We start from the raw sequence: 27,792 nt of genomic DNA, 5'->3' as shown, positions 1-27,792 counted from the left end.
AGCATCGTAAGCCTAAGTAGATCGTAAAAACGATCGTACGACTGGTCTTAATATTACGGTCTGTTTCCCAAAAGCATTGTAACTTAAGTAGCACTTAAAAATCATCGTAGATCTACGAGTGCTCTGGAGTAATCGTAAATCCCCAAGTGCATCATAAGAAGACAGAGTTATGAGGTCACCTGCAGGACAACCGGCAGATTACACCTTTAACTTTATTCAAATGCAATGTGATTATAATATAAGTTTTGATTGTACTTTATTGTACACTTTATTAGGCCTACTCTTTTTTGTTGTTGTTGTTGTTGTTGTTGTTTTTTTGTTAAATTAATGTATAAATTAAATATTTGAAAAGGTCAGAAAAAAAGCAAAAAAAATGTAATCTAATAATTTTAATCAAAGTTAAATGAATGAAAAAAAAAGAAAGATGTAATATGCTTCAAAGACTGGGAAAAATAGGGATGAAAAAAATAAAAATAATAATCTGTCAATGACTTGCACCTGATTTATTAAATGTTTTCCTCTGCAGAGCCCTTTTCCTTTTAGCAAAGGCTGGCAAAGTCCTGCCACTTCTTCCTGACCTCCTTCCCTGATCTTTTAATGCCCCTAGTTGCAGTCAGTTTTCTAGCAAAATCCTCCCAGATTTTTGTTTTGTTTTGTTTTCTTTATATTTAAATCACTTCCCTTAAACCTGCTGAAAATAATATGTTTGTATAGCTCCACCTCCTCTAAAATTACCTTAATCTCCTCTTTTTAAAAAAAAAGGTATTTTCTTTTTTTTTGGTTCAGCCATTTTGCTGGTGTCTCCACTCGTAGCTTTGTGCTTTTATAGATTATTGGCCTCGTGGAAAATGCACATCAGGTGAAAACAGGTTAAACATTTAAAATTGCAAACGTGCGCTGCAATTACAAGCCATTCTACAAGGTGACATTTCAGCACTTGACAAAGGGACAGCGACTCTTAAGTAGCACTTAAAGCACAGCTGCGAACGATCGTGCTAAGTGCATTTTTGTGAAACGGACGTGAAATGAACACGAACGTTCGTAAAGTCGCTCGCAGAAAATCCTCGTAAGTGCTAAGATCCATCGTTATCGGGAAACTCAGCCCAAGACAGTCAGCTTCAGCGTTCCACACGTCAGTTCCCCATTCCCGTGCTCGTCCCGTCAGAAGGGAGACCACGTAAGCGATTCGGGAGCGATCCTTGGAATACGTCGAGGGCTGTAGCGAAAACACAACCTCACATTGAGTAAGGAAAGAACAGCACTCGGTGGGCTCACCAGCATAGCGGGGAGTATTGTTGACTCTGGGTTCATGAGCGTCGAGAGTTCTTGGTGATAGTGGATCAGCACGGAGATGACGAAGTTGCGTGGAAAGATCGGTCACCTGGGCGGCCAAAGTCTCAATGGCGTGACGGGCGGCGGACAACTCCTCGTGTCTGCCCAGCATAGCCCCCTGCATCTCGAAGGCAGTCTGAAAAGGGTTCTCCTTCGCTGGGTCCATGATGGCCAGATTATTCTGTCAGAGTTGAGAGAGAGGACCCAAAAGCGAAAGCAGGTAATAATGTCTTTTAATAGAAATTAGGCAATCGGCCGCTTAGGCTGGCAAACAGAAAGTCTCTCATAAATAATCAACAAAAGTAGATGTAGACCCAAGGCAGGGTAAAACAGGTCCGTAGATGAGAACAGCGGTGGCAAGCAGCAGCGGCCGTAGACAGGTGTTCTCACGGAACCGATAACAGCATTCAGCGGCAGGTGAGCTGGGCAGAGCACAGATGCCAAGTCAAGACTGGGTGTCCTGGGAGATTAGAGCTGTTCACTACTGGTATGTTGGGGATATCTCTAATTTATGTATTCTTAGGAATGATTATAGTGATTTAATTCATCTTTTTTATTTAAACAGATAACTATGAGGAAGGAAGGAGGAAGGTTTGAGAGGCTGAGGTTCAATCTGACCTTCAGTCAGAAGCAGAGGAGCCAGGCCGAAAAAAAGCAAAGCGTAAAATGTAGGTGTAATATTTTTTGTAATATTTGTTTTCTGTTGTCTCATAATAAATTGGTTTTCACATTATATGATTTGCTCAGTGCACTGAAGTGACACAAATTACTTTATTTAAAAAAAATATATTTTAAAGGCCAAGCACTCGACTGTTGAGCTCGTTTGTGATCATGGACTCTGAAGAAGATGAAGAATTACAGCAGGGTAGCACAGGCCTTCGTACTGCTCCACCAGTCCACCAGTTTGACCGACCCACACATACAAAGAGTATATCCTTTACAGATATGCTGACCAGTCACCATGCCATCTGGCCAACTGAGGATTTCACATGTGAACGTGAGTGTATACAGCACATGGTTCTATAGGAAATTATGGGTATATGTCAGACATATACTTTTTTTTTTAAATAAAAAAATTAATCTGCATATTCTTTTTTTTAAAAAAAACCTCTCCAGCTCCACAAGAGCCTATACGATCCTGGTTCCCAGAAATACCTCTCTGTGGAAACAGCTCAGCAGTCAACTGAACTAATTGCCAGTAAGTTGGTGTAGGCCAAAATTATGTCATATAAATTAATAAACGGTTTTCTATTTACCCCTTGCATTATTTTCCTTAAGGTCCAAAGAGCCCAAAACAGCCTAAACAGACTCCAGAAGGATCCCAAAGGACTCCTCAGACTCCTACTCCTGAAGTTGTCTGTAAGTATGTTTTCTTTTATCAGCAGAATGTACTTGAGCATAAAAAAGGCTACTTCAGTATTAAAAGAAATATAACACAGAATTTAGAAATAGTAAGACATAAACATGGTTTCTGGAATGTAACATTTATTGTACACTGATGAGCCAGAACATTATGAGCAGTCACAGGTGAAGTGAATATCTTTGATCATCTTCTAACAGGCCCATATATTAAAGGGATACTCCACTTTTTTGGAAATAAGCTCATTTTACAACTCCCCCAGAGTTAAACTGTTGAGTTTTACCGTTTTTGAATCCATTCAGCCGAACTCCGGGTCTGGCGGTACCACTTTTAGCATAGCTTAGCATAGATCATTGAATCGGACAGGACCATTAGCATCTCTCTCTAAAAAATGACCAAAGAGTTTCGATATTTTTCCTATTTAAAACTTGACTCTTCTGTAGTTACATCGTGTACGGAAGGAGACGGAAAATGTAAAGTTGCGATTTTCTAGGCTGATATGGCTAGGAACTATACTCTCATTACGCAGGAACTTTTCATTTTTCGTCGGTCTTAGTACATGATGTAACTACAGAAGAGTCAAGTTTTAAATAGGAAAAATATTAGTGGTAAATTAGTAGTAAATTAGTAGTGATATTGGTAGTATCACTGCTAATTTATTGTTCATTTGCTATAATGGCGAATATATCGGATGTGTGTCTAACGTTACCTTTGAGTGCAGGTGAGGACACGTTCGAGCTGCATTCGGTGCAGTTAGAGCTGGAGTCCGTGGAGAAGCAGATCCGCGACCTACTAGAGAGGCAAGCCGAGCTGCGAGATCGGCGATCAGCACTTGAAACATCACGCGCTGATGCTCACAAGTCAGTGGTTAGTAACTTTTTGACTCCGACCTCGTCTACTCCGTGTGTTTCTCTGCACAGGACCCGAGCACCCAGGACGCCATCATCCCTGGTTTCACATCAGGCTCCAGCAGACAGAGGTTCGGAAGAAGGACTACAGGAGCCTGATCGAGACGGTACGCAGCACATCGCCTGAAACAACGATCATCGTGTCTGGACCGCTTCCCACGTACCGACTAGGACATGAAAGGTTCAGTAGATTATTTGCTCTAAATTAATGGCTAATGTCATGGTGTAATGAACAGAGACTGCTCTTTGTAAATAATTGGAATCTGTTCTGGGAGCGATCTAGGCTCTTCCGTGCTGATGGCCTTCACCCCAGCAGAATCGGAGTGGCTCTTCTGTCGGACAACATCTCCAAGACGTTACACACCATATGACTAGTAAGTCAAAGTCCAAATCACAGTCTTTGCTGTCCCAACTTAATTGATATAAGTACCAATGTAGAACATTATATAGAAACTGTGTCTATTCCTCGTTTAGTGAGGTCAAACATTAAATCTACTGTAAAATCTAGGAAAAATCTAATTGTGATTAAACCAGAAAATCTTAATATTAGTGAACAAAAACAATTTCTAAAGCTAGGTCTTCTAAACATTAGATCGCTCACACCTAAGGCGGTTATTGTAAATGAAATGGTCACAGATAATAGTTTCGATGTACTTTGCCTTACTGAAACCTGGCTTAAACCAAATGATTATTTCGGTCTTAATGAGTCTACTCCACCAGAATACTGTTATAAGCATGAGCCCCGTCTGATTGGTCGTGGCGTAGGTGTTGCAACAATCTATAGAGATATTCTTAATGTTACTCAGAAAACAGGTCACAGGTTTAATTCGTTTGAAGTACTTGTGCTAAATATTACGCTCTTAGATGTAAGAAAGAAATCCCTATTATCTCTAGCCTTGGCTACTGTATATAGACCTCCAGGTCTTACTTCTAGCTTCTGACCAAGGCTGTATCTCAATACTAGTTTTACTCGATCTTAGCGCTGCGTTCGACACTATAGATCACAAAATACTCTTAAATCGACTACAAAACTACACTGGTGTTCATGGACAGGCATTAAGCTGGTTTAGATCGTACTTATCAGACCGCTACCATTTTGTCTGTTTAAATGGGGAAAAATAGAAGATAACGTCAGTAAACTATGGAGTGCCGCAAGGATCTGTGATAGGCCCTCTGCTATTCTCAATATATATGCTGCCACTTGGTAATATTATAAGAAAACATGGAATTAATTTCCACTGTTATGCTGATGACACTCAATTATATATTTCATCACGACCAGATGAAAACACTAAATTATCTAAATTGACAGAGTGTGTTAAAGATATAAAATACTGCATGACGTGTCATTTTCTGCTATTAAATTCAGATAAAACGGAGGTATTGCTTATTGGCCCAAAAAACTGCCCACAAAACCTCTTACAATACAACTTTAATTTAGAAGGATGTCCTGTTACTTTATCCACTACAGTAAAAGACCTGTGCCTGGTTGCATAAAGCACCTTAAGTGTAATTTTCCCTTAAGTTCGCCCTTATGTTTCCCTTAAACCTAAGGGTGTTGCAGAAAAAAACCCTTAAGTGTTACTTAAGGGGTTCTTTAACAGACACACAGACAGACAGACAGACAGACGTAATTTATAGAGAGATGTGTGTGTGTGAGAGTAAGTGTGTGTGTGCGTTTATGAGTGTGTGTGTGTGAGAGAGTGAATGTGAAGTGTGTGTGTGTGTGTGTGAAATAAATTATAATCATAATTATATATTAATATATTAGAATTTATTATTCATTTACCTGCATCAAAACTGTACATAAAAATAAAAATGAAATGCAAATAAAACTCAATGCAAATCTACAATAAATATATACAATTATTTTTGGTAGATTTGCAGAAATGAGTTCCATCATTGTATGTACATTTTTATTGCATTTATGCGCATATTATTATTTTTTTTATGTTATAAAATGTCGACAAAATCTATTGAGTTCCAGGTGTGAACATCACACACTCACTCCTCTGTTCTGTCGCTCTGTGTTCAGACAGTAACCTGAGGCTGTTCGTGAGCCGAGACGGAACCACAGCGCTGAGCGGGATCCAGCTGGGAAACAGGTGATTCATCACAAACACACCAGAACTGGGTTCGTTCTGCTGTTGCAAAAACACAAAACCTACTGATCAAACTCTGTGTTGTGTTCGCAGGGTCTCTGCTGGTGTGTATGAGCCAGTCGTCATCGAAAGCCATTAGATGTATTCCCAACGTGTGTCCTGTTTTAACACCGGAACAATCACACAAACTCTGATCTATTCAAATCACAATTTAATGTTCTTAAAAAAAATTTAAGTGCCAAACCACTGCAGATGCCAGATCCAAACCACTGCACTGGACACATCACAAGGTTTTTCACCGACTGCATGTATGTTGTCTACTTACAGCCGCATTTACATGTGATTTGTCTGGTCTGTGTCTTTGTCTTGAAGTTTACACATCTGTAAAGTGTGCGTGTATTTTTGTGAGTCTGATGGCACGTTTATAATTTGCGCCGAACACTAAGTTTTGACATGGACGGGCTCTTTAAGGCCTGTGATGCGTGACGTGGGCTTTTCCTGGAGTATCAGCCGGTCTGAATGCTGTGAAAGGACCAGAGATGCTCTCTGACCCACTGGACGTCTCGTCTCGTCTCTTGTTGTTCTGTGTTGCTGTGCAGCACAAAACTCCCTCGCTACAGATTCTAGTGTTATAAAAACCAGTTTAATGCACTTTAAAGGACAATCTCACAAAAACACGTCCAGGTCACGTAGTGCCTCAAAATCAAAAGGACAAGAAATTGTATTTTCCACAAAGAAAATGACTATTTTAGGATCATTAAGATATTTTTGGATGGTAACATCAATGATAATTGAGCATTTTTTATTCATAATGGTTATCTTCGTAATATTTTAACTGTTTTTCATTGTATTGCAATATATATATATATATATATATATACATATTGCATTACAAGACATTTGAGGTAATCTGCTCTATCATAAAGAATAAAGTCACAAATCTCAATGGTTCTAATAATAGTCTTTTTTTCTCTCCAGATTTTGGGATGAAATATGATTTGGACGTTTCTTGAAAGATTTCATGACATTCACTTGTACACCCAAATACCCCCAAACTGCATACAACTAAATACAAAATACATAACATTTTTAAATACACAGCAAGAAATGACTTTTATACTCAGTTTTTTTATACTTGTTTTCCAGCACAAATATCTAAACATTCTTTAATCAAGATACATTTACTGGAGAAGCAAAATGACTTGGAATAATAAGTCTTGATCAATGAAAAATGTATCAAAATGAAATTAGTTTATGCTTAAAATGAGATAAATATCAGAATAATTGAATTAAGTTTATTTTTCTGACCCCACTGGCAGATATTTGTTCTTGTTTTAAGCACAAACTCACTTCATTTTGACACATTTCTCAGTAAACCAGACTTAATATTTTCACTCATTTTGCTTCTCCAGTAAATGCATCTTGATTTAACAATGTTTAGATATTTGTGCTGGAAAACAAAACAATACTGAGTAAGAAAGTCGTTTTTTTTGCAGTGTACAACTTCTATAAGAGCATGTTGACTGGAAGAAGTCTCAATATGTTCAGATATTAATTTTTAGCATCACTCTCAATGCAGTCAGTGGCTGTTTGATTACTCACAATATAATCATCAGCCACATTATTAAAGTGAGTTTCATCTGCTCTTGAAAGCATTAGACTGAGCTCACAGACTCAATTCTCCAATACAGAACCAGCTGGCTGGTTATTTCCCTCCACTAAAAATCCCTTGAGACGAATTGTGCCGGAGTTTTGCAGTAAGACAGATGCTTTTGTTGAAGACTAAGTGTGTTTTGTGTTTCTCAAGTGCACTTGATAAGCTGTGATCGACTCTGTCGGTGCTGCTCATATGAACTGAGTGCTTGTCGAAATCTGAATTCAAAGCACATGTTTGTTTTTTTACACTTTCAAACCGTTCTCGTTTATTCTAATGAGAGTACACTCACTTTAATGTTAGCGCTTCAGCATGTTGGCCTGCTAAATCACGATCACAGCATAAGCACTAAATAATATGCAGGTTCAGCTTCGGATCTTCCGAGCAGAATGACGTTCATCCGTTCAGCACCGAACACTGAGATCTTTACATGTTCTGTTAGAGAGCACAACATGCACAAGCCCTTCATATCTCTTGCAAATAAGCTAACGTTTTAATGCTATATTAATAAAATAGACCTATAACTTAATAAATCTCTGTAATTTCAGTGAAATTCACTTGTAGTTCTGTATGTAGCGCACTATTTTTGTGAATCTCAAATGTGCTTTTAATCAATAAATTTTAAGAAACTCTTTCACCCGTTCTGTTTTGTTGTCATGTCATTATGGATGCGATATATTATTCTTCCATATTTTTTTCACTAATTAGCATTGTCTGATAAACAGACGGTTTTTCCTGCCTGTAACTCTCTAAAAGGTTTAAACATTTTTAAAAAAGAGTCCTTTTGGTTATTAAATATTGTGTAACGAGTTGATTTACATTACCATTTAAAAGTTTGGGGTTTGTACATTTTTTTTTTTACATTTAAAAAAAAGAAGTTTTATTTGATCAAAAACACTGAAATATTGTGAAATATTACCACAATTTAAATTAATAGTCTTCTATCTGAAGAAATAGTCAAATGTAATTTATTCCTGTGATCAAAGCTGAATTTTACTCCAGTCTTCAGTGTCACATGATCCTTCAGAAATCATTCTAATATGATGATTTGATGCTCAAGAAACATTTATGATTATTATCAATGTTGAAAACAGTTGTGCTGCTTTATATTTGTGTTTTCAGGATTCTGTATTCTGTATTTAATGCATGCTTGCTGAAGAAAAGGCCTACTAAAGAAATGTGTAGGCTACTCACGCCTCAGAAAACAAATTCAATTTCCATGAATATGCATTTGAAATGAATGAAATAGTGAGTTATGTAACAGATTTTGTCCCGTCTGAGTGTGTTTTACAGTGCCGTTTCTTCCTCAGCGTGTCGGTTCTCAGAGGTGGACGAAGTACACAACTTCCTTTACTTGAGTGAAAGTACAGATACTACTGGTCAAATATTACTCCGTTACAAGTAAAAGTTGTAAAGATCTATTTTTACTTAAGTAAAAGTACAGAAGTACTAGTTTTTAAAAATACTTAAGTATCAAAAGTAAAAAGTAAATGTCAATGCATTGTTTTATTATTGTTGCATTGTTGTATGTAATACTTAAAGTACCGTATGCCTCTGAATCTACGCCTGCCTTCCTAACCCTCATATCAATATCAAATTTATTTCTAGAACACAGTTCCAGTAGTGGGATTGAATGTGGGATTGAATGTGAGATTGAATGTGAGATCGAATAAGTCACTCAATAACGTCCACAATGGTTTCGAACACCCAAATGGCTGTTCCCTCAAATATTGCCCTATTTAAAGTTGTTTGGCTTTTAGTATGAATATGTTAGCCTTACTGTTATCTATAAGCTATTGTGCTCCAAAACAATGACAAAAGTCACATTTAGAAGACCAAACCCAACGTTGAAAATGAAAATCAGGTTTATGTCAGAATCCAATGTCAGATTGACATTGATCTCCAACGTTGGACAGACGTTGTATTGTGGTTGAAAATGAAAATCGGGTTGACGTCAGAAACCAACATCAGTCGGGTTCTGACGTCAACCCGACTTTTATTTTCAATCAATATCCAACGTCAATCTGACGTCGGGTTCTAATGTCAACCCGACTTTAATTTCCAACCAAAATGCAACCAAAATCATCCTCTGACTGATGTTACTTTCTACTCAAGGACCTTGACAGAATTGTAGTGGAGTAAAAAGTACAATATTTGTCTTTCAAATGTAGTGAAGTTAAAGTAAAAAGTTTCCAGAAAAAATAATACTCAAGTAAAGTACAGATACTCAAAAAGTGTACTTAAGTACAGTACTCAAGTAAATGTACTTTGTTACTGTCCACCTCTGTCGGTTCTGCAGTGAGATCACAGTGTGTCTCTCAGTGAGCAGTTCTGCTTCCTCCTGACGGTCAGCTGACAGCACATCATACACCAAACACTGTCTTCTGGAGCCATCTGAACACCATGACTCGTCCTGAACGGCCGGAGCGCACATGATCCTGCAGGTACAAGAGAGGACAGGCATCATTAGCATAATGCAACTCTATGTGGGATAATGTACTAATGCCTTTACATGCTCAAAAAACAGTTAAAGTCCCCCTGTGGTGAAATCCAGCTTTTAATGTTGTTTATATGTCTATGTGGTGTTTTTAATTTGCTTTAAGACAAACCATGTGTAAATTCATAAGTCGACTCCATTGCTGAGTATGTTCTCCTTAAAACTGCAGTGAACCAAAGACAGTCTCAAAAACACGCTTTGAAATCGCTGGTGTTTCTGACGTCACAAACTACCTTGTAACCAGTAGCGGTTTTTGGCACGGGCGAACCGGGCAATCGCCCGGGGCGGCATTTTTGGGGGGGCGGCGCCGCCGGCACGAGCAGAATAAATAAATAAATAAATAAATAAATAAATAAATCTGCGTCGCGAAGCGGTTTTCTATTATCTATCATTTCACTGTGTGGGGAATTGGCAAATTTGCGCCCCTGCTTGCTGAGAAGATGCCGTGCACAGAAGCTGTTTGTTTGAGAAGGGGAAAGGGGAGGGGCGCGGAGGCGCGGGCGCGGATGACAGTTCACCTCTGGGTCTCTCCCAAATGGAACGGACAAGTGGGGGGGAAAGGGGGATCCATATAGTTATCTAAGTCAGTCACACCTCGACTTTCTTCCAAATAACGCACATTTCATTCAGAATATTATATATACAGGCCTCTATATTTCCTGAACATTTTTGTTTTTCTGAATTGTCTGAATGGCTAATAAAAATAGGTAATACAAAACGATTACTTGGTCACCACCACCAAGGTGAATTGGTTTAGTCTTGACTTCTGGTCGTGACTCGTCGTGAGTGACAGTTGGTATGGGGGGGGATCAGGGGAAATCTGTTGATTGTCGATGTCGAGTGCCAAATAGGAGATGGACAAGAAAGGTCAAAGCCATCAGGTGCCCAATTTAGAAACGAGCGAAAGATAAAGGTATGCAACTATGTTTTCTCTGTATGATTACGGTATCCATGTCATGAATGAAGGGGCAATATTAATTGGTGGGTATAACTCTTATTTGTTAGCCTTTTTGCTATGATTCTTGCTATGCTTAACAATAATTCGGTTTTAACTCAAACACGAGATCTAATTTCACCATAATATTGTGCTTTGCAACAAAACTGTTACAAGTTCAGTTATTACACTGCAAAAAATGCTTTTCTTACTTAGTATTTTTGTCTTGTTTCCAGTCCAAATATCAAACATTTCTTAAATAAAGATGCATAACATTATATTACTAAAGTAGTAAAATGACATAAGATATTAAGTCTTGTTTTCTGGGGAATAAATAAAAATTGAGTTTTTGCTTAAAACAAGCAAAACATGATCTGCCAATGGGGTAAGAAAAATTATGTCCAAATTGGGGGTCGAGGATTGGGGGGGGCGCTCGAAGGGGGTCTCGCCCAGGGTGTAATTCAATGTAGAACCGCCACTGCTTGTAACCAATCAGATCAACGTGTGATCGTCAACCAGTGGATCTCTGAGCTGAGTGAGTGAGTGGAGGCGGGGCTCATTTGCATATTCATAGAATGGCATATACAAAATGAGGCAAGGGTGTCGAGTTACATTCAAGATATTTTAAGGCATGAAGAATTTGTTTTCAACCTTGTAACCAATCAGATCAACTTGCCGTCAGGCTTTAGCATATCATTAACTGCTGTGATCCCGATTTATACATTTAGCAATATAGCGAGTGAATTTGTATATGATGTATATTATTATTATGTATGTTAATGATGAACTATATGCCTTTCTCCACTGACGTTCTGAGTTGTTCTAAGTATTTCTGAGGATGCTGATTTTTAGAAGGCAGCTGTGTGACTTTGAGATGGCGAACGCAAACATGGTTTGTGTAACATTAGCATAATGTCTGATAATGTAGGCAAGCAAAAGGATAATCATATTAATTATTGTTATTTGTCCGACATATTAAAGAAGTGATACCATTGTGCAGCATTTACTACAGTAAAGTTTACCGAGTGGATCTCTAAGCTGGTGTGAGTGAGTCAAGGCGGAGCTAATTTGCATATTCATGGTTCTGTGCATACTAAATGAGGCAAGGGTGTAGAGTTACATTCAAGATATTTTAAGGTATGAAGAATTTTTTTTCACTGTAAAAAACTTTAAAAATATGTAATTTTGGTGATCAAAAATGAGTTTTAAGGGATACAATTATTGACTACAGGGGGACTTTAAAATTATAGGATAATTTCTGACACGGAATGAAAAATAAATAGCCAAAAAAGGTACAATTTACAATTGAGACTTTCCCCCTGCAATTTTGAAAAGAAAAGTTAGAAACTCACAATAAAATAAAAAAAAGGCTATGAATTGTGACATAAAAAGTTACAATAAGTTCCTTTTATGGGAGCTTGTTCCCACCACTGAGTATAGAATAAAAGAAAGATAATTTCATCTTTTTTCTCACAATTCGGACATTTTTTTTTCTTGAAATTACGAGTTAACGTCTCGCAATTCTGACTTTTTTCTCAGAATTGTGATATGTAAACTCGTAATTGCGAGTTATAAAGTCAGAATTGTGATATATAAAGTGCAATTCTGACTTTTTTCTCCTAATTGTGAGTTTATATCTAGCAATTATGACTTTTTTCTCAGAATTGCAAGATATAGCTAGACTTGCAATTACGAGAACAGTTAAGAAAATTTCACCTTTTTTCAGAATTGGACTTTATAGAATTGGAATTTTTCTTGCAATTGTGATTTTATTTCTCAAAATTGCATGTTTATATCTCGCAATTCTGAGAACAAAAGTCAGAATTGTGAGATAAGAAGTTGCAATTATACCTTTATTTATTTATTTAGGCTTTTTTCGTGGCGGGGGAAAACAACTGCGAAATCTCAAATCTGAGAAAAAGTAAAAATTCTGAGGAAAACAGTTTATAACTCACAATTCTAAGAACAAACGTCAGAATTGAGACATAAATTTTATTGAATAAAAGTTTTTAATTTTTTTATTCAGTGGCGTCCCATAACCGTTCACTATAATCAGTTTGTTGATTGGGTTGTAGTGCCCTCTACTGGACTTCAGCTGTACTACAGGCTCCTCAGCGAGAGATGCAGAATGACCTATAATGAAGTACGCCGTCACACTGATGCAGAGGATGATGAGGAGGATGGTCCCGGGACCCACGTCCACCGGCGCGCAGGCGTTCGGACACGCGCAGGGACTCTCCACCCACATCTGCAGGAGCGCGCGCTCGCTCAAGCTCACGCTGGACGTCACGGAGCGACTCGGGCTACATCGGTAATGAACTACAGTCTGAGGCTCGCTGTCAGGAAACACTGAGGAAAGACAATCAACAGCTGAATGCATGACACATATATTGCTTTTTACATTTAGTGAAATTTCTCTGAATTATGAAGGAGGATGAGTGCCACTTAAAGATCTCGTGAAATCGTTTAAGGAAAAGAGTGCAAGTTTTCTTGAAGATCTCATGATTTCATTAAATAGTTAACAGCCTTTTGCTTTTACAGCCATGAAACGTGATTCACTTTTTTTATCGGGCAAAAAATTGGGCACAATTAGTGCAAGATATTTTTGCTCCATTTCCCAGCTAGAGAAATGCTGTAATTTTTTAAATGCAAATCCAAAATCTGCAAAAATTTTGTTGACTTTTAGTAGGCTAGCATGTAGAAGTGCTCATAATTACAGACAATATATATATATATTTTTTTTTTAACAAAATGAAGGAAAAATATAAATGTAAACAAAGAGGCCTAAATTGCAAATAAATATGCATTTAAGATAATAAATGAATAAATCATTTTTAGATAGACAGACAGACAGACAGACAGACAGACAGATAACAGCGATAGATAGATAGATAGATAGACAGATAGACAGACAGACAGATAGACAGACAGACAGACAGATAGATAGATAGATGGATAGATAGATAGACAGACAGATAGATAGCTAAATGCCTGCTGAATTAAAGGCGTCTTGATGCAGTAACTTACTGGAATAAGACACCGAGAGCGTCTTCTCTGAGTCGTTATAGCTGAATGTATTGCCCTTGTGTTTGCCGTAGTTGAAGTATTGAGTGTCGAACCTGTTGTCCTGATGAACCCTAAAAACAGCTCTCATGAGTTTCACTTCACATAACATTACGTCACGTCTCAACATCTACAGATAAAGACTGGCAATGAGTTGACAATGAAATATTCTAAAGCTTGTCTCCATGCATCCTAACAGTGCTGTGTGATCTCCTCACCGTCTGCTGACACACACAGCCACGCCGGTGCAGTCGGTGTCGGTGGAGCGCTCGGGCTCGGAGAAGGCCAGACACGGGCTGAAGGACAGCAGCACATCTGGGGTTTGAGGCGCTGATGGCAGGGGTTTCAGTCGCTGGATGAACCCGTCCTCATCCGCCACCGAGCCCAGATCAATGAGCCCGGATCCGTCCCGCATCAGACATTTACACTCATTCACTTTAATACAGCCGCCGTGTCTCAGCTCGGATGGAGGATCCGCTGCCGTGAGTCCTAAAGAGAAATAAAGCACAGTCAGAGAGAGAACCATAGTGAACGTTCACTGATACTGAGTCTGAGAGTCTGAACACTAACTAACACTGCAGTCCGTTCACACACCAGTGAGAATCAACATGAGTGTGTCAGATTCCTGCAGAGCTCCACACCAACATCTATCTATCTATCTATCTATCTATCTATCTATCTATCTATCTATCTATCTATCTATCATCTATCTGTCTGTCTGTCTGTCTGTCTGTCTGTCTATCTATATTGGGGAAAATGTAAATTATACTGAATTTACCATATATACGTCAGAGGTTTAGAATAATTAAGATTTTTTAATGTTTTTGAAAGATGTCTTATGCGCATTTATTCGATCAAAAATAGAGTAAAAGAGTGATATTGTTACATTGTTAATACTTTTAATTGTAGGCCTACATAAATTATTAATTACAAAAATGTAAAATGTCTTTTCTATGTGAATATATTTGAGTAACTTTCCTTATAGAATGCTCTAACATCTTTTTCATTTTCTTTTCTCTACCGAACAGCTTAGGAGATGCATCCTAAGATGCACAGATCTACCTCTAGTCCACCTTCATTCCCACACCCACCTGGCCATCAATGTTTCATTAAATATGAAATATGCAGTCCATAACCAGTGTCTGCTATGCACAATCTGTTCCTTGTTCATTGCAAATGTTTTAGATTGTTCTATTAAAGCTCATTATAATCTTTGAGACCGGTATTATGGTAGCTGCAACACTTCCTAGGGAAGGGAACTTTCGTGTAGGCTGGTGATCTGACAGAACTCGTCCAGCAGGAGCCAGTCGTGGGCCGTATCGCTCCAAGATCCTCCAATCAGCACCAGGACATCAGCGAAAGCCAGAGTCGTTACTTCTTATACTGTCTATGGTCGTTACTGGACCTTATTTGTGACTATATTCACCTTTATGCTCTCAGCAGTTACTACATTAAATTGTGTCCTTATTTTAAAAAATATATATATTTAAAGATGGTTTTAAAGTTGAATCAATTCTCTGGAAAGTAAATGGCATTAAATCTGTGAGGTAATATGAATCAAATTAACATTTGTATATTGTTTCCTCCTAAGGCTTCTTCCTCAGACATCTACAAGGGTATGGCAAGCCGTTTTAGCTTAAAGTACCCAGCGTTACTCAGCGTAATTGCATTTTTACTAGTAAGAATTAAATTTGAGAGCTCTACAATTCAATTCTTACTAGTAGCAATTACAATTAGAGAGCTCTACAAATGAATTTTTACTAGTCATATGTCTCCATTGACTTCCATTCATTTTTAATTACGGAGCTCTACAATTGAATTGTTACTAGTAAGAATGAAATTGCAGAGCTCTTTAATTCAATTACAGAGCTCTGCAATTATACATATCTTTAATTCATTTGTTTTACTTGTAAGTATTTAACTAGAGAGCTCTCTAATTGTAATTGTTACTAGTAACAATTGAATTGTAGAGCTCCGTAATTAAAAATGAATGGAAGTCAATGGAGGAAGAGAGAGGCCCCGCCCCGGGCTTTGGACCCGGAAACAGAGGTTGCTAAGCAACGAGGCAGCCAGCAACAAACAAACAGACAGATAGACAGACGGACAGCAACTTTAGTGAAATAGTTTAACTTTACAAACGCTTTACAAATAGTTTAACTTTACAAACGCTTTACAAATAGTTTACAAACGCTTAACTTTATAGAAACAATAGGAAACATGAAACGCGTGTTAAATTACACTCGACAATGTATCGACGGTATATTACCTGAGAGAAACGCCAGGTGCAGCCGAACAGATGCCCAGAACACGACAGGTAAGTTAACATTATTAATACAAAACTCACATATATGCAGAAATAACAGTCACAGGTTGCCAAAAAGACGATGGCCCAAATTGTGTGCCGAATTGTTGTGCCGAATTTCGACCGTAAAAGAAAGATGTTGTCGACTCCTGCCAGATTTCCACACACGCGTGATTCCTGTCAGAAACTCTGGATTAAGTGTTGTTTTTAGTTCTCTTTATTAATGGTGTGATTAATTTGTACTTTTCATAATACTTTTACTAGGGCCATAATAACGCCAGCATAAATTGTACGATCTGGGTTCCACTTGAAAATGTATAAGTTATTCCTTATGATTTTTTTAAACCATGGTTCATGTAACGTTAGCTGCTAAGTTACCACAAATTGGTTGGAGTACCACAGTTTAACCATGGTTTTACAAACGTATCTTGAATTACATTCAAGCCTAGTTACAACAAACAACAACAATCATCTATGTTACAAAATAACAACAGAAAGACAAGTTACCATGTAATGAGACTTTATTACAGACGTTACATAATCTTATCTTAATATTAACAGGTGCCTTTAACAATCTTGATTACAACCTTACTTGGTTACACTTTATTTGAATGTGTCCCTGTTACAGTGTAATTATAGATTTAAGTACTGAGTAATACTAATTAACTACATGTACTTACTATAGGGTTTGGGTAGGATCAGGATTTGGTTGAGGGTTAATTGCATGTAATTATGCGTAATTTAGAGTTATTACTATAGTAAATACATGTAACGTGTGTAACAAGGACACATTAAAATAAAGTGTTACCCAATTAATTACTTAATTACTTCAATACATTACTAAAAGTTTATTTTCTTTTATTGGAAAATGTTTACACATACTAAATAAGCAGTATTTTTAAGAATGTTTAATATGATATCCACTCACATAAGATAAAGACATGGAGGCAGATGTGTATGTGTGTCTGTGTCTGTGTGTGTGTCTGTCTGTGTGTCTGTCTGTCTGTCTGTCTGTCTGTCTGTGTGTCTGTCTGTCTGTGTGTCTGTCTGTCTGTGTGTCTGTGTGTCTGTCTGTCTGTCTGTCTGTCTGTCTGTGTGTCTGTCTGTCTGTGTGTCTGTGTGTGTTTTGACAATCACAAACATGAACTTAAATCCAAAACCTGCTAATTATCCATATGTGTCAATGTCAAGCGTGTTTCCTGATTTTATTTGTAATCTTCACACTGGTTGGTTCAGTTCAGTCTCATGCTGTTGTGTGTTTTCCAGGATCCTTTGACTCTCTTTTTGAAGTGAGAAAGAAACTGGCATCGAAACGCCATGGCATTGTCCATGAAGGAATTCGAAAATCAGATGGCACACAAGTATGTTGCTCTTTCTGGATACAGCAAACTTTTTGCCTCTTGTTTCCTTCTGTCTTTTTTATTCAAAACATGTTTTAAAAAAGATTGTAGATTATCATGTAAACAACAAAAATGAGTCAGTTCACTGACGTTTGCAAATGTTTTCTTTATTTTTTTAGGTGATCATCAAATCTGTTAAGAAATCCCTGTTTGATTTCTACGTAAGTTGACACGATTTTATTCTTCATGAAAATTACTATTAATAATTATTTATTAAATTCTTATTCGGTAATTGATAATTCTGTATGTAGACAGCATTAGATAAAACTGAAATAGACAATCAAAGCCTTGAAGCGTCAGTTGTAAAGTACATGTAAAGTTCTTGAATTTCCCTCACTCGTTAGTAAGGAGGTTTGAGGTTAGGAGTCAACTAACCTTTTGTCAATCTCTTCTTTCAGATGGGGGATTCCAAACCTTTGTGTCGAGAGGCAGCTATAATGCGGATGGTGGAACATAGCGACCATGTCGTAAAGTTACATGAATGGTTTGACATGAAAGATCACGACATCTTAATTATGGAACATCCAGATATCAGCATACCCTTGTTTGATCACATCAAAGCAAACAGAGGTCGTCTGACAGAAGCAGAAGCAAAAGACATCATGCAGAAACTCATCGCTGTGTTATGGCACTGCAGTGAACAGGACGTTTATTATAAAGGCATAAGCCTGAAAAAAGTACTCATCAACCCAAACACCAGGCAGATCAAGTTAACCGGATTTTACAGAGCACTGACCACCAGAGAAACACGTGAGCTTGCTTTTTGAGCACAAGTCACTGATTTATTATGCACAGGATATGGACATAAGGGTGTTTTACTGAAAACTGAAAACTTACTGCTTACAGGAAAAGGCGATCATAAATCAAGTGGAGAGAGGAGAATTCACGCTTTAATGGAAACAAAGAAAGGTTTACACCGAGTGCTGAAGGGGATGGTCAAAGGAGAATGGTTTCATGGGAAAAATACAGACTTGTCCAAAGGTGAGACCAAAAACAAGAACGAAATGGAAATAGCATTGCTTGGAAACATGTAAAGCTCTTACACAAGTGACAGTAAAATTACCTTGATGACAAATAAGCAAAGTGTAAAACACAGCGGATTGACAGGGAATGTTTAGCCATGAATAAATGTTCATGGGCATCCAGAGAATGCCATAGTAACAGCAACATTACTTTACATAAACTACATACTATCTCAAAATCAAACAGACTAGAGACTAATCAGTTCTCTTCTGAAAACTTTTACAGAATGTCTGGATCTACTTCGGAAACTTCGTCACAGAGAGACATGGATCACCTTTCAGAACATTTTAGATCATGACTGGTTTAAAGAAACACCAGACCCAGATGCAATTGATTCCAAGCCGACGGACGGTGAGTTTCTGGTTAGAGATAATACACCATAGACAGTATAAGAAAGACTCACACCACTGATCTATATAGAATGTCACTGTGACGTCATATAACGTCAAACGCAGGTCAATTAAAGCACACTTTCGCTCATTTTCTTCATTACTTTGCTGTTAGTTTTCTACTGGTATTTCTCGCAGTGTCGTTATTTAGCATTTGAAAATGGGTTCAATCTTTTCTTGTGTTAATTGTGTAGGTGTATGTGACAGTGTGGAGAATTTACACAAAACAGAGAAAGACAAGACCAGCTCAAGTCAGGGTAAGAAAGAGGACCAGACATGTCAATGTTATTGGAATATGTAGAGTATGTAGAATATGTGAAGTTTTGTTTTTAAAGTCTAATAAGTCTAATAGATAATGTAGAGCGAGGCGGTTGTTATAGCGAATACAACCCCGACAGGCTGAACGGGACCCCGACACGAAGCAGAGTCGTTATTACATGGCTACCTACCAAATAAATCAATAATTACTAAAGGATAATTCACTAACATAACATACTTAACATGTATAGATGAAAGATGCGTAAATGCCTTTAAACAGACATTAAAATTTATTATTACATGGCTTGGTTGAATTCCAATGTAGAATGCGGTCTGTTATTTCTTGATAACAGGCCGCTGTGAAGTATAACACACCGTTGCCATGAAAAACAGAGCGTTGCTGTGGATGCTTTATTTAGCGGAAGCGATACGATAGTTTTTAAATCAATAAACTCCTTTTTAAATGATTTATTTGGTAGGTAGCCATGTAATAACGACTCCGCTTCGCGTTGGGGTTGCATTCGCTATAACAACCGCCTCGCTCTACATTATCCCATACTTAACTTACCTCAGATTTTTATTGAAGTTTTTATGCTGTCTTTACAAGTCTTAAAAAGGTGAAATTTCTCAAGAATAATTATTATGCCGCGTGATTCAAGTCTGAAAATCAAGATGTTGTGCTAATCAGATGGCAAATTCATGAATTCTACATTTGAACATGTATGGTTACTAAAGAATTACCAGGCGACATCTGGATTGCCCCATTAACATTCACACACACAACTGAATGAAACTTAATGAATGTAAACTTAACTTAATGACTGTGTTGAAAAGTTAAACTATTTTTAATTTGACACTTAAACAGAGAACAGAACATTCCTGCATGTGCTCACTGACCGACAACTGAGAAAGCAGATTGCACAAATTAGACCTGTCTGAAAGCCCCAAAAACTCGCTTCATAATTTACAGCAAGCTTAGTTGCAGCAATATTAGTGTCTAGTAATGTATATGGTTATGCAATCTTTTATTAATAGTATTTCATTAAAACCATCTTTTGGTTATATCATTTCCCTCTTTAGATCAGACTTCTCAGCATGTCACCAGTACCAGTGAGGCCGAAGTCCTCCCCATTGCAGAGGAACCTGGTCATGCTAAAGTCGATGATGAGTGGACGGATGACTCCTTCCAGGACTTAGTCAGAGACTGTAGAGATGATGCCCCTCAAGTTACAGACTGTGCCACGTCAGACTGTGGAGTCAACAATGTCCATGTCGGACCGACAGGGGACACTGTATCACCTCCGTTAAAGAAACTGGAGGATAATATGATTATTGGTAAGTTGACTGTCATGATGCCAACATAACACAATACAGACAAACTTTTGATATTATATCTGTCTTTACTAATGTCAACTCCTATTTTTCTTTTAACAGACACCGGTTTCTACAGCTATGAAATCGGCAGGAAGCTCGGCGAAGGAGCCTATGGATGCGTTTATGCAGGGATTCGCTTGAAAGATGGCCTTGAGGTATCACTTATTTTACTTGCATTATTTATCTATCAAAGTGTTCTTGCCCTATCTTATACTCGAATCATTCTCTTCTTTTCAAGCATTCTCAGTGTATCTTATGTTCACTACTTAGAGCACTTGACCTTTCAGACCTGTTTAAATTGTTAGAAATGCTCTACATGATTAAAATTTAAATTCATGAAACTGAACATGTCTGTTCAAGGTTAATGACTGACATGATATGAACTCTGCACACACATTGTAAATAATTCTAACACAAATCCATTTTTTGTGTTGTTGATCAGGTGGCGCTGAAATTCACTCACAAAGTGGTTGTAGAATGCATCGACATTGTAAGTACTCTGTTTCTCTCAGTCTATTTTTCAATAGACATACTGGTATTGTCAGTCGTTTAGTAGTGGTCTACATCCTTTCTCCATGTAATATCATAAGAACTGTCTTTCTTCTAGGAGGGTCATCCTGAAGCCGTTCCAAAGGAGATCGGTCTGCTAATTCTTGCCAACAAAGGCCCCAGGGTTCCCCAGATCATCCAGCTTCTGGACTGGGTCGAAGAGCCTGAACGATACATTATGGTTCTAGAGCTGCCTAAGCCCTGTGAGAACTTGTTTGAATTTTATAAGCGCCTCGAAGGCTACATTGAAGAAAGCACAGCAACGGTTATCATGCAGCAGGTAACCCTCGCAGTTCAAGCATGCAGTCAACGTGGAGTGCTGCACCGCGACATAAAGCTGAGAAACCTGCTGATTAACCCGGACACCCTGGAAGTCAAACTGATTGACTTTGGGTGCGGCGAAATCCTGACCAATGCGGGATACACGTCCTATGCTGGTATGTATTATTCCTCAGAGCTGTAAGGTGGGCCTCAAACTTTGATGACGGGTCAGAAGCCATTCGACTTGAATGAGTCAAGGTCTTACAAAGCATCATGTAATGGGATCCACCATTGTGAATCAATAGCATCAAATAATTTCTTGCATGCTAATGAATACCTAGTCAAATGTTTCTTTAATACAAACTTACAAATCAGACAAAATGTATTTTTCCAGGCACAGTAGCGTACTGCCCCCCTGAGTATAAGTCAAACGGCATGTATCACGGGGAACCAGCGACAGTTTGGTCACTCGGGACACTCTTGTTTGTACTGATGTGTGGGCAATTTCCTGAGTCAGAAGAATTTGACAAACTCAATGATAACATCTGGACCAAAGAGGGCTTGTCACAAGGTAAGATCTTCATTTCAGCAAAGTACACTTGCAATTCTAAATCATACAAAATAGAACAAAGTAATTCAAATGGATGTGTGGGTAATGCAGTAATATTTAGATCTTTCAGCTTAATCAAAGAGAGCGAGTGTGAAGTTTAAGATAATAATAGGACTCTCTTCTCTTTCTTCACAGAATGCTGCGAATTACTTTGCTCTCTCCTGCAAAGAAACCCAGAGAAGCGGCTTGAATTGGACAGTGTTTGTCGCCACATTTGGTTTAAGAAATTTAAGTGTCAGGCTAAGAATAATGAGATTATTGGTAAGTTTACTGTCATAACTCCGACATAACACAAGACAAACACACGTTTGATTCAATATAAGCCTTTACTCAGACACAAAGTAATTTTCATATCAACTCTTCTTATTTTTCTTTTAACAGACACCGGTTTCTACAGCTATGAAATCGGCAGGAAGCTCGGTGAAGGAGCCTATGGATGCGTTTATGCAGGGATTCGCTTGAAAGATGGCCTTGAGGTATCACTTATTTTACTTGCATTATTTATATATCAAAGTGTTCTTGCCCTATCTTATACTCGAATCATTCTCTTCTTTTCAAGCATTCTCAGTGTATCTTATGTTCACTACTTAGAGCACTTGACCTTTCAGACCTTTTTAAATTGTTAGACTTGCTCTAGATGATTAGAATTTAAATTCATGAAACTGAACATGTCTGTTCAAGGTTAATGACTGACATGACATAAACTCTGCACACACATTGTAAATAATTCTAACACAAATCCATTTTTTGTGTTGTTGATCAGGTGGTGCTGAAATTCGCTCACAAAGTGGGTATAGAATGCATCGACATTGTAAGTACTCTGTTTCTCTCAGTCTATTTTTCAATAGACATACTGGTATTGTCAGTAGTTTAGTAGTGGTCTACATCCTTTCTCCATGTAATATCCTAAGAATTGTCTTTCTTCTAGGAGGGTCATCCTGAACCCGTTCCAAAGGAGATCGGTCTGCTAATTCTTGCCAACAAAGGCCCCAGGGTTCCCCAGATCATCCAGCTTCTGGACTGGGTCGAAGAGCCTGAACGATACATTATGGTTCTAGAGCTGCCTAAGCCCCGTGTGGACTTGTTAGAATTTTATGAGCACCTCGAAGGCAACATCGGAGAAAGCACAGCAACGGTTATCATGCAGCAGGTAACCCTCGCAGCTCAAACTTGCTGTCAACGTGGAGTGCTGCACCGTGACATAAACCTGGGAAGTCTGGCGATTAACCCGGACACCCTGGAAGTCAAACTGATTGACTTTGGGTGCGCCGAAATCCTGACCAATGCGGGATACACGTCCTATGCTGGTATGTATTATTCCTCAGAGCTGTAAGGTGGGCCTCAAACTTTGATGACGGGTCAGAAGCCATTCGACTTGAATGAGTCAAGGTCTTACAAAGCATCATGTAATGGGATCCACCATTGTGAATCAATAGCATCAAATAATTTCTTGCATGCTAATGAATACCTAGTCAAATGTTTCTTTAATACAAACTTACAAATCAGACAAAATGTATTTTTCCAGGCACAGAAGCGTACTGCCCCCCTGAGTTTGATTTAAACGGCGAGTATCACGGGGAACCAGCGACAGTTTGGTCACTCGGGATACTCTTGTTTGTACTGATGTGTGGGCAATTTCCTGAGTCAGAAGAATTTGACAAACTCAATGATAACATCTGGACCAAAGAGGGCTTGTCACAAGGTAAGATCTTCATTTCAGCAAAGTACACTTGCAATTCTAAATCATACAAAATAGAACAAAGTAATTCAAATGGTTGTGTGGGTAATGCAGTAATATTTACATCTTTCAGCTTAATCAAAGAGAGCGAGTGTGAAGTTTAAGATAATAATAGGACTCTCTTCTCTTTCTTCACAGAATGCTGCGAATTACTTTGCTCTCTCCTGCAAAGAAACCCAGAGAAGCGGCTTGAATTGGACAGTGTTTGTCGCCACAATTGGTTTAAGAAATTTAATTGTCGGCCTGAGAATAATGAGATTATTGGTAAGTTTACTGTCATAACTCCGACATAACACAAGACAAACACACGTTTGATTCAATATAAGCCTTTACTCAGACACAAAGTAATTTTCATATCAACTCTTCTTATTTTTCTTTTAACAGACACCGGTTTCTACAGCTATGAAATCGTCAGGATGCTCGGTGAAGGAGCCTATGGCTGCGTTTATGCAGGGATTCGCTTGAAAGATGGCCTTGAGGTATCACTTATTTTACTTGCATTATTTATCTATCAAAGTGTTCTTGCCCTATCTTATACTCGAATCATTCTCTTCTTTTCAAGCATTCTCAGTGTATCTTATGTTCACTACTTAGAGCACTTGACCTTTCAGACTTGTTTAAATTGTTAGAAATGCTCTACATGATTAGAATTTAAATTCATGAAACTGAACATGTCTGTTCAAGGTTAATGAATGACATCACATAAACTCTGCACACACATTGTAAATAATTCTAACACAAATCCATTTTTTGTGTTGTTGATCAGGTGGCGCTGAAATTCGCTCACAAAGTGGGTATAGAATGCATCGACATTGTAAGTACTCTGTTTCTCTCAGTCTATTTTTCAATAGACATACTGGTATTGTCAGTAGTTTAGTAGTGGTCTACATCCTTTCTCCATGTAATATCATAAGAACTGTCTTTCTTCTAGGAGGGTCATCCTGAACCCGTTCCAAAGGAGATCGGTCTGCTAATTCTTGCCAACAAAGGCCCCAGGGTTCCCCAGATCATCCAGCTTCTGGACTGGGTCGAAGAGCCTGAACGATACATTATGGTTCTAGAGCTGCCTAAGCCCTGTGAGAACTTGTTCAATTTTTTTAAGCGCCTCGAAGGCTACATTGAAGAAAGCACAGCAAGGGTTATCATGCAGCAGGTAACCCTCGCAGTTCAAGCATGCAGTCAACGTGGAGTGCTGCACGGTGACATTAAGCTGAGAAACCTGCTGATTAACCCGGACACCCTGGAAGTCAAACTGATTAACTTTGGGCACGGCAAAATCCTGACCAATGCGGGATACACGTCCTATGCTGGTATGTATTATTCCTCAGAGCTGTAAGGTGGGCCTCAAACTTTGATGACGGGTCAGAAGCCATTCGACTTGAATGAGTCAAGGTCTTACAAAGCATCATGTAATGGGATCCACCATTGTGAATCAATAGCATCAAATAATTTCTTGCATGCTAATGAATACCTAGTCAAATGTTTCTTTAATACAAACTTACAAATCAGACAAAATGTATTTTTTCCAGGCACAGAAGTGTACTGCCCCCCTGAGTATAAGTCAAACGGCGAGTATCACGGGGAACCAGCGACAGTTTGGTCACTCGGGACACTCTTGTTTGCGCTGCTGTGTGGGCAATATCCTGAGTCAGAAGTATTGGACGAACTCAATGATAACATCTGGACCAAAGAGGGCTTGTCACAAGGTAAGATCTTCATTTCAGCAAAGTACACTTGCAATTCTAAATCATACAAAATAGAACAAAGTAATTCAAATGGTTGTGTGGGTAATGCAGTAATATTTAGATCTTTCAGCTTAATCAAAGAGAGCGAGTGTGAAGTTTAAGATAATAATAGGACTCTCTTCTCTTTCTTCACAGAATGCTGTGAATTACTTTGCTCTCTCCTGCAAAGAAACCCAGAGAAGCGGCTTGAATTGGACAGTGTTTGTCGCCACAATTGGTTTAAGAAATTTAAGTGTCAGGCTAAGAATAATGAGATTATTGGTAAGTTTACTGTCATAACTCCGACATAACACAAGACAAACACACGTTTGATACAATATAAGCCTTTACTCAGGCACAAAGTAATTTTCATATCAACTCTTCTTATTTTTCTTTTAACAGACACCGGTTTCTACAGCTATGAAATCGGCAGGAAGCTCGGTGAAGGAGCCTATGGATGCGTTTATGCAGGGATTCGCTTGAAAGATGGCCTTGAGGTATCACTTATTTTACTTGCATTATTTATATATCAAAGTGTTCTTGCCCTATCTTATACTCGAATCATTCTCTTCTTTTCAAGCATTCTCAGTGTATCTTATGTTCACTACTTAGAGCACTTGACCTTTCAGACCTGTTTAAATTGTTAGAAATGCTCTAGATGATTAGAATTTAAATTCATGAAACTGAACATGTCTGTTCAAGGTTAATGACTGACATGATATGAACTCTGCACACACATTGTAAATAATTCTAACACAAATCCATTTTTTGTGTTGTTGATCAGGTGGCGCTGAAATTCGCTCACAAAGTGGGTATAGAATGCATCGACATTGTAAGTACTCTGTTTCTCTCAGTCTATTTTTCAATAGACATACTGGTATTGTCAGTCGTTTAGTAGTGGTCTACATCCTTTCTCCATGTAATATCATAAGAATTGTCTTTCTTCTAGGAGGGTCATCCTGAACCCGTTCCAAAGGAGATCGGTCTGCTAATTCTTGCCAACAAAGGCCCCAGGGTTCCCCAGATCATCCAGCTTCTGGACTGGGTCGAAGAGCCTGAACGATACATTATGGTTCTAGAGCTGCCTAAGCCCTGTGAGAACTTGTTCGAATTTTTTAACCGCCTCAGAGGCTACATCGGAGAAAGCACAGCAACGGTTATCATGCAGCAGGTAACCCTCGCAGCTCAAGCATGCTGTCAACGTGGAGTGCTGCACCGCGACATAAAGCTGGAAAACCTGCTGATTAACCCGGACACCCTGGAAGTCAATCTGATTGACTTTGGGTGCGCCGTAATCCTGACCAATGCGGGATACACGTCCTATGCTGGTATGTATTATTCCTTAGAGCTATAAGATGGGCCTCAAACTTTGATGACGGGTCATTAAGCTTTTCGACTTGCATCATGTAATGGGATCCACCATTGTGAATCAATAGCATCAAATAATTTCTTGCATCAAGAATAATAATAATAAACGAAGCAAAAACAATAGGGTCCTCTCACCATCGGTGCTCGGGCCCTAAAAATAATCCAGTCTATGACCCCTTTAATACGAACTTACAAATCAGACAAAATGTATTTTTCCAGGCACAGAAGTGTACTGCCCCCCTGAGTATAAGTCAAACGGCATGTATCACGGGGAACCAGCGACAGTTTGGTCACTAGGGATGATCTTGTTTGTACTGATGTGTGGGCAAGTCAGAAGATTTGGACGAACTCAATGATAACATCTGGACCAAAGAGGGCTTGTCACAAGGTAAGATCTTCATTTCAGAAAAGTACACTTGCAATTCTAAATCATACAAAATAGAACAAAGTAATTCAAATGGTTGTGTGGGTAATGCAGTAATATTTAGATCTTTCAGCTTAATCAAAGAGAGCGAGTGTGAAGTTTAAGATAATAATAGGACTCTCTTCTCTTTCTTCACAGAATGCTGTGAATTACTTTGCTCTCTCCTGCAAAGAAACCCAGAGAAGCGGCTTGAATTGGACAGTGTTTGTCGCCACAATTGGTTTAAGAAATTTAAGTGTCAGCCTGAGAATAATGAGATTATTGGTAAGTTTACTGTCATAACTCCGACATAACACAAGACAAACACACGTTTGATTCAATATAAGCCTTTACTCAGACACAAAGCATTTTTCATGTCAACTCTTTTTTTTTTTTATGTTAAGTGTAAGAGATGCCTGGTTGAGTCTCTGCAGTAATAACGACTCCGCTTCGCGTTGGGGTCCTAATCAGCCTGTCGGGGGTTGTATTCGCTATAACAACCGCCTCGCTCTACATTATCCCTTACTTAACTTACCTCAGATT

General features: G+C 38.4%; 1 protein-coding gene across 1 annotated transcript; it reads left to right on the top strand.

Moving 5' to 3' along the window:
• Positions 1 to 1,306: 1,306 nt before the first annotated feature.
• LOC311066507 (uncharacterized protein) lies at positions 1,307 to 7,993 on the top strand. Its single transcript, XM_084087736.1, has 8 exons — positions 1,307 to 1,819; positions 1,898 to 2,000; positions 2,130 to 2,329; positions 2,611 to 2,691; positions 3,414 to 3,492; positions 3,613 to 3,781; positions 5,636 to 5,705; positions 5,796 to 7,993. Coding segments are annotated over exons 2-6 (477 nt in total). The 5' UTR covers positions 1,307 to 1,819; positions 1,898 to 1,998; the 3' UTR covers positions 3,728 to 3,781; positions 5,636 to 5,705; positions 5,796 to 7,993.
• The last annotated feature ends 19,799 nt before the right edge of the window (positions 7,994 to 27,792 follow it).

The sequence above is a fragment of the Abramis brama genome, assembly GCF_963993115.1.
Source record: "Abramis brama genome assembly, chromosome: 16".
NCBI lineage: Eukaryota > Metazoa > Chordata > Actinopteri > Cypriniformes > Leuciscidae > Abramis > Abramis brama.
This window is presented reverse-complemented; position numbering and strand designations above follow the sequence as displayed.